Genomic DNA, 8,749 nt, shown 5'->3' on the forward strand with positions numbered 1-8,749 from the left:
TTGCTTGAATGACGAAGAAAAAGACGAACCAATAAGGATAGTGTTGACGAAAGGTGTTGAGGGTTGGTGGGAGGGAGAGGGGTGAAGGGGAAGGGGATTAAAAAATGGTGGAAGGGGGGAGGGGTGATGGGGAAGGGGATTGAAGAAGGGGGAGGTGGAGAGGGATGATGGGGAAAGGGAATTTAAAAAGGAGGGTAGGGGGAGAGAGATGATGGGGAAGGGAATTGAAAAGGGGGGAGGGGTGCAGATGAATATGGTGGAGATGGGGGACAAACACATGGGGAATGACGGCATCACAGGGACGGGGGAACAGAGGTATATAAACGGAGAAAACAAAGATACATGGATGGGTTTATTGGAAAAAAGAGGGGGGGGGTGGCGTGAAGACACGTAACACAGTGGAAGAAAAGTCAGCATGAAGTGACAGATGAGTTTAACAGGGAAAAGGAGTGAGAAGAAGTATAGGAAACAGAACAGACGTTGTTTGGAATTTCTCGTTTGTTTTAGTAAAAGGTTTTACAGCACTTGCAACACAGTAAGGTCTTATAAGTGCCGAAGATTAGAGGTATTACCGGTACTAGAGAGTATCAAACACAAAAAGTAGGAGAGATAAGGACGATAGATGCTTAATTGATAGGAACGAAGGAACAAACCACGCCATAGCACCCGCCAACCACCCACAAGTAACGTCAGCATGAAGTGACGGCGAGAGTTAAACTGGGAGAAGGTGTGGGATGAGGTAAATGAAGTAGGACAGGTTTTGAAGAAATAACAGGTGGGTCAAATGTGAAAACATGAGGACGAATAGGTTTTGGGGAAAATAAGGTTAGATCACAAGATTGGGTTGAGCGTCTCAACACTGTGGCGCCATTTAGAATACGGAAAAGACAAAGAGAAGGAAAGCAGGTTAGTTTTTTTTTTAAAAAGAAGTCGGATCTACAAGTTGCACCCTCTGACACCCGTTGACACTTATGGGTACCACGGACAATAACTGGGGAAATGAGTATAGAAAACAGAAAGGAGCCGATGTGTTTGTTTTAGTGAGTTTTACGGCACTTGCAACACAATAAGGTCATATAAGTGCCGCAGATTAAAGGTGATACAAAAGAGTAAGAAACAACAAAAAAGAAGGAGAGACCAGGACGATAGATGATTGATTGGAAAGAAGGACCGAACCACACCAGAGCGCCCGCTCACCACCCACGAGGAGACAACAGGAAAACACTTCAGACGAAATTTTAAAAAGACAGTTGGCACACTCTAGAGATTTGGACTATCAAGTCAAGACATACAAAGGAAGACAAGCATACGACTGTGTGTGTGTGTGTGTGTGTGTGTGTGTGTGTGTGTGTGTGTGTGTGTGTGTGTGTGTGTGAGAGAGAGAGAAGAGAGAGAGAGAGAGAGAGAGAGAGAGAGAGAGAGAGAGAGAGAGAGAGAGAGAGAGAGAGAGAGAGAGAGAGAGAGACAGACAGACAGACAGACAGACAGACAGACAGACAGACAGACAGACAGACAGAGAAAGAGAGAGCCATCCAGCAAGCCATACATAAGAAAACATGAACAGACAAACATGCGACAGCCAGGAAAGCAGGAACAGATCTATATCGGACGAGAATGGCAACAGACAGAACATGGGGAAATTTGCATTCTGGTCAGGCAAAAGGGCACTCGAAGATAAAGTAGGCAGATATAAATGAGACTAACCAGGGAGAGGACGCAGACAAGCAGAGAGTACGAGGTAGGCAGACAGGCACAGAGAAAAAGTCGGACATTTTCCCCCTCGTTTCGTGGCTACGACCTCTTACAACACAAGCACTCGTCATTTTGACTGCAGACACTCACTCACACGATTTAGAGAACAAAGGAAAATAATTCTCCTTGCCATCCACAAGGCATCAGAGGTGGTGACAAGCATGAAGTATATTTTACATACAAGAGGTCGCAGCCTTATCGAGACAGACAAAAGACACTTGTGTAAAATACACTACGTTAGAATATTAACCCCCAAAAAAGTTAAAACCTCTCTCCATTCATTCTATTTCAAGTCAACAGTGCAAAGAGACGATCACAAACATTATTCGAGTGCCATACACAGGTCAGAGGATAACAAACATAATAGTATTATAGTTACAAACATTTTCAAAGTCACACGAATACTGATGAAACATTCACAAATTTCTGCAAAATACTCTTCATTCATACGGAACACGTGTCAAATTTGCCAAAGACGTTTATGCTTAATTACAAACAAATAAACAAACAAACAGACAAACAAACAAAAACATATTTCGTACAGAGACTCTCACACACCAACATAGCCGCATACACAAACTGTAAACAGGACTTACTTCTCATGCACCACATATTTGTTTTAAAAAAAAAAAAAAAGCTTTTTGCACCATGATTACACTATTTTGCTGCAAAACCACATAGACAGACAGACACACAATTGCCCACAAAAAGGCATGGAATATATGTCAATACAGAAGGAATATGACCCTCTGGCACTACGAAGCACAGCGCAATAATAATGCTTTATTATAAAGAACTGATCTTGTTCCCGCACTCACACTCACATACACATATCTATAAACACACACACACACATACACTGACAATCATGAACACACACACACACATACACTGACAATCATGAACAAACACAAAATATATATTTAATGTGTAAGTGTGTGTATTGAGTGTGTGTGTGCCTGCGTTTTGTCAAAGCATGGTTGTTCATTCATATGTATACAAAAACAAGCTCTACATAAAAAGAGGGAGTCCTGTAGAGCGAAACAGGTTTAAAAAGAAACATTTTAGAAACCCATTAAAAAATAACCATTTTCGAGGGGAGGGTGGAATGATGTGGGGTGAAGCAAAGATATGATACAAAAGAGAAGAAAACTAGCAAACAAACAGAAAGGCAAACCTACCGGCAGGTGGGAGATCTTCATCGGCCTCGTCTATGGACACGGGGGCCAAGAGCGAGCTGGGCACTCTCCCAGAGGATCCTGGAGAAAGAAAAAAACAAAACACAATTGACTGTCACATTTTTATGTCCTCATCTGATGACATCAAAAAAATTTAGATCATTTCAACTGCTCAGTGTGAAACTCATTATACACTCCGCACTTCTCAAAATGGTGTATGGCAGACTTCCATTAGCTGACAAAAACACCCTTTTTCCTTGTTGGCACCAAATTTTTTTATTTGCTACATCAAAAGCCTGATCAGTTGTCCTACTTGTGTGAAAAAAGACTCAAAGTGAAATTGCGAATAGTTTTGGAATAAATTAGAATTCAAATTTCAATAGAACGCTTTTTAAAAATGTTTTGCTGACAAAAATCCTCTTTATCTCGAAACTGCTGTGAATAAAAAAAAAGGTGTCTTGTCAGCTTACAGCAGCAGAGTCTTACACAAAGCAGGCGATTTAGGAGGATGGCTGCTTCCACCCAGCCTGTCACGGCCAACTCGTGCTAAATGGGATAAAACAACAATGCTGAAGAAAAGATTTTATAAAGTAACTCAATAACAAACTTCACCATTCAGGAATCAAACTCATGTCTTCTGTGTGTAACAGCGAAGCGTCTTACCACAACAGCACAGATGCAAAGGTCTTGGTGGGGAAAACAAGATTAATAAAAGTCAATCCTCTCTCCTCCCTTTATTTCATTTTATACTTATAGTCAGGCATAGATGACTCAAACACATCGACAAATGGGTTTGAAACATCCACAATTTGGGTTAAGCGATTAAAAGATATAAGTCTTTCTTTCCTTCTTAGTATCTTTCTTTCTTTTTATTTTTTCTTTCTTTCTTCCTTCTTTTTTTTCAGTTTCTTTCTTTCAGTTTCTTTCTTTCTCTCTCTCTTCCTTCCTTCCTTCCTTTCTCAGTTTCTCTCTTTCTTCCTTCCTTTCTTCCTTCCTTCCTTTCTTTTATTCCTTCAACAACCTACCAGTACTGCCGGACGGGTCTCGGCCCAGAGCCTGCTTGAGAGCGGCCAGGCCCGGGTTGGAGATGATGGAGAACCCACAGAGCAGCTCCATGGTGTTCCAGCGGTGGAGGCGCTCCTGTAGGTCGTGCTTCACCTCTTCCAGCGCCGCTCTGAGGGGAGGAGATACGAGTGAGAAAAATGATAGGATGAGATGATGTGGATAAGAAGAGAAGATGTGAATAAGATAAGATGGATAAGATGAGATGATGAGATGGTAGTTTTAGTAGAGTTTTACGGCACTTGCAACACAATAAGGTCATATAAGTGCTGAAGAACAGATGTGTTACAAGAGAGTCAAATGCACAAAAAAGGAGGAGAGATAAGAACCATGGATGTTTGATAGAAAAGAAGGAGCAAACCACACCAGAGCACCCACCATTACCACCAACCACCCACATGGATGAGATGAGATGATGTAGAAAAGATGAGAAAGATAAGATGAGATGGATAAGATGAGGTGGATAAAATGAGATGGATAAGACATAAAAAAAAAATATTAGATGTTTTTGAAATTAACTCCTTATCTCATGCAAGCTGCTTCCAGCAGCTCGCGGTAGGAACTGCTGTGCCAGTGAGCCACTGGCAGAGGCTCGGGCACATTCCTTTACGAAGACTTTGAAGGCAAATTACATTTCTGCAATTGCTAAAGACAGGTCTCTTTTACCAGGAGTTCATTTCTTAGATGGAAAACTATCAAAATAGGTTCACTAGTCTTGTTTCCATTTCATGACCAGTTTAGAGACGTATGTGTCACTATAAGATTTTTCAAGCAATTCAAAAAAATAAAACCATTGCAATTTTTGCACCTTTTTAGTAACACATGAGAATTTCTAATAGCGTCTTTCGTCAGACACAGAACCCCCTACCTGGCATCCAGAATGCTCTGGTCAATGTCGTCCAAGGAGTTGCTGTGTGCCATACGGAGGGAGCCCAAGAACGCTTTGTTACGTTTCTTGATCTTGTCACACTGCAGAGGGGATTGGAAAGGAAGAAAAATGTAAGTAATGTTGAGAAAAACTCACTGCTTGCAAGCAAATCCTGCTTGTTGTATCTCAAGTCTTAATTTAGTTTTAGCAACAATTTTACAGCACTTGCAACGTAATAAGGTCATATATGGGGGGAAGATTAGAGGTGTTACAAGAGAGTAACGAATTTAAAAAAAGGGAGAAGAGATCAAGACGATAGATGTTTGATAGTAAAGAAGGACCAAACCAAACAAGAGCACATACCCACCAACCACACACTCAATTAGAGTTATGACACACATATATGTGTCTAGCTCTGACACAAAACCACATTCATGATTGCTTCCATTTCCATATATCCTGCCCTTTACTCATCCCGGCCCCAAGCCTTCAACTGCTGTCTCTCACACAAAAACAAATTAGGTTTTTTTCCCATCCCCTAAACCCCGACCCTTCACTCATCCTGTCCTGCCCAAAGACACCAGAAACTGTTTCTGACGCAAAACCACACGTGCGATTCTCTCCACAACCAAACCCCAACCCTTCACTCATTCTGCCTCAAGCCAACATAAGCTATCTCTGACACAAAACCACAAGCCTGAAATTTTCCAATCCACAAACCCCTACCCTTCACCCACCCTGCCCTGAGATATCAAAAGCTGTTCTCTGACACATAACAACATGCTTGATTTTTTCCAGTCCCTGCTAAAACCCCCACTCCTCACTCACCCCGTCCCGGGCCATGAGCAGCTGTCTCTCGGCTGCCTGGCGTTTGGCGTGGTAGTGGGACTGCTCCAACTCATGGGTCAGCTGAAGCCAGGCCTGTAGCTCCACGGGAGCTGACCACTGGCTCTCTAGATGTTGTTGTAGCTCCAGCTTACTCTCAGCCTCTGTAAAGAACGGAAACTTTTTGGTTGTAGTAAGCGTTTTACTGCACTTGCAACACAATTAGGCCAAAAAAATGCCGAAGATGAGAGGTGTTACAAGAGAGTAACAAACACAAAAAGGGACGATAGATGTTTGATAGGAAAGAAGGAGCAGACCACACCAGAGCACCCGCCAACCAACCACACAAAATTACGTTTGTTTACCATGATCAGCCCTGGTGCATAGGTGAAGTTATTTGTTGTGGTGACGAGATATTCTGTATCTAAGCTGCAATTCAAGAATTGTTTGAATTTTGCATTATTTACAAGGACAAATAAATTAAAGATGGTTCCAGTAGGAAACGGGACAGAGGGTGGCTACGTCCCTCACGACTCATTGGAGCAGAGGAAGATAGAACTAATGCTCACATTTTTTAAAAGACTCAGCTGGCAGTAAACCAACGCATATCACCTCATTAATTATATAATTCAAATAAACACAATCTCACATCATCATTAAGCACCACCATCATATCTAAAATCATCATTGCTCTCAGACCCTTGACATACATCTTTGTTCCTTGAATCTCCATCTGTAACAGTTACATGTTCAAACGATTATTTATGTAATTAACTATTGGACATTATCATACACACTTTTTTATACTAATCAAATCTACCGTAAGCTGACAAAACGCTTTTGTTCCTTTTTGGCACCAATTTTAAAAAAAATTAGAATCAAAAGCGCGATCAGTTACCTTACCTGTGTGAAAACTGTGACTAATTTTTTAATAAATTAGAATTCAAATTTCAGAAGAACGCTACTTTCAAACGTTTACGCGGGCTAAAAGCCTTGTTATTCCGAAACTCCTCTGAACGAAAAAGAAGAAATGTTTTGTCAGCTTACGACAGAGAAGGCGTCAATCTCATAGAAATGGGTAAGGGGACAAAAAAAGAAAGAAAAGAAAGTACCAAAAAAACACACCACCCCCCCAAAAAAAGAAAGAAAAACAAAACAAAAACTGACCAGACAAAGCCTCCCGGAGAGTGGCCAGTTCCTCCTCTGCCTGCTGTAGCCTCCGCTCCCCATCCTTGCGCCGGACCACCGAGCCCTCACGGCTCAACGATGACGGAGACCGGTCCTCACTGTTGGCCACACGAGCTGGGGGGACTTGCAGACGGAGCGAGTTTTGCTGGGAAAGACAAAATGAAATGAGATATTACAAACTTTTTCTGATTTAAAAAAACGCGTTTTGCTGGGAGAGACAACATGAAATGAGATATAAACTTTTTCTGATTAAAAAAAACAACAACGTGTAAGTCTAACGTAGATAAACGGGATATCAGATGGAAGGAGTTTTGCTGTGAAAGACAAACATAAGATGAGACTAACTTTTTCTGATTAAAAAAAAATGTTGTACAAGTTTAATATAGATAAATGGGTTATCAGAAAGGGGAGTTTTGCTGTGGAAGACAAGATAAGTTGACATATAAACTTTTTCTGATTAAAAAAAAAATGTTGTGCTAGTTTAGCAGAGATAAACGGGGTTATCAGACGCAGGGAGTTTTGCAGAAAATGAAAAATAAGGTCTTTTCATTTGTTTGTTGGTTTGTTTTGTTGGAATAATGAGAAGCACATCAACACAATAATGGTCATTTAGTGCTGGGAAACAGTAAGACAGACAGACAGACAGACAGACAGACAGACAGACAGACAGACAGACAGACAGACAAAAACAAAGACGGAAAGTAAAGAAGTAGGACCTACCAGTGGCGTACTTCAACCACTCGCATTTCATTTGATTGAGTAAAGGGAGGTAAATTGCCACAAGAACTGCTACTTAGGGCTGGTGTGGCCTTTCAATCTTTTTTTTATATCTCTATGAGACACAAACAGGCTATTTTGAAGATGGGCCTCATTCTGTGGGATTTTGAAAGTTTATTCTTTACTGGCCATTTGTTTAGTAAGTGTTATACTGTACTTGCAACACAATAATTAAGGTCATATAAGTGCCGAAGACTAGAGAGTTTACAAGAGAATAACAATCACAAAAAAGAAGGAGAGATAAGGACGATAGATGTTTGATAGGAAAAGAGAAGCAAACCACACCAGAGCACCCGCCAAACCACCCACTTTACTGGTCTGGACCCCGTATCGGAGGATAATCATAAAAAAGAAAGAAAAATGAGGACTGAAGACATTGGCATAGGGGAACAGAAAAGATGCCACTCCTGCCACCATTATTAGTATCCCCAAAAACTGTTGACTGGCCTTGTACCCTCTCGCTCTTGTGCCAAGAGTAAAAAGTGTTGAGAGAGTCTCTGTTTAGAGACCAAATCACATAGCGAGCACACCATAAAACAGATAGACTGGGGGAGCCTCTATGGTAGCTGTTGTCGATTTATAGCTTAGTTCACCCCTGAGCAGATTAGTGCCATAGTACTCTTGGAGAATTTGAGGGAGCAAGCCATACTGGAAATATCTGAGTGAGCGACTATTGGTATAGCATATATATCAGGCAGCCCAATATATGCGGGTGGACTGGGAGATTAGTTCAAGAATGAATTTTAATGCACTTGCCTGCTACACAATTAGGTCATATGAATACCGAAGATTAGAGGTGTTTTGTTTTTAGTAAAAGTTTTACGGCACTTGCAATACAATAAGGTCAAATAAGTGTTGAAGATTAGAATTGTTACAAGAGAGTAACAAAAACAAAAAAGAGGAGAGATAAGGACGATAGATGTTTGAAAGGAAAAGAGAAGCAAACCACACTAGAGCACTGAGCACCCGCAAACCACCCACTTTACTGGTCTGGACCCCGTATCGGAGGTTAATCATGAAAAAGAAAGAAAAATCAGGGCTCAAGACATAGGCATAAGGGAACAGAAAAGACGCCCCTCCTGCCACAATTATTAGTATC

The 8,749-nt window shown here is 41.2% G+C and overlaps 1 protein-coding gene across 3 annotated transcripts in view; it reads right to left on the reverse strand.

The window, feature by feature from the left end:
• The window catches only part of LOC101852579 (stromal interaction molecule 1), a gene marked incomplete at its 5' end in the record, with an annotated part of 29,128 nt that overhangs the window by 17,530 nt on the left and 2,849 nt on the right, over positions 1-8,749 (reverse strand). For all 3 annotated transcript variants that reach the window (XM_013088863.2, XM_005109867.3, XM_013088862.2), the window contains 5 exon segments: positions 2,934-3,011; positions 3,956-4,104; positions 4,861-4,961; positions 5,689-5,849; positions 6,853-7,018. In XM_013088863.2, coding sequence (XP_012944317.1) covers positions 2,934-3,011; positions 3,956-4,104; positions 4,861-4,961; positions 5,689-5,849; positions 6,853-7,018 — 655 coding nt within the window.

This window comes from Aplysia californica, unplaced genomic scaffold, assembly GCF_000002075.1.
Source record: "Aplysia californica isolate F4 #8 unplaced genomic scaffold, AplCal3.0 scaffold00823, whole genome shotgun sequence".
Lineage (NCBI taxonomy): Eukaryota > Metazoa > Mollusca > Gastropoda > Aplysiida > Aplysiidae > Aplysia > Aplysia californica.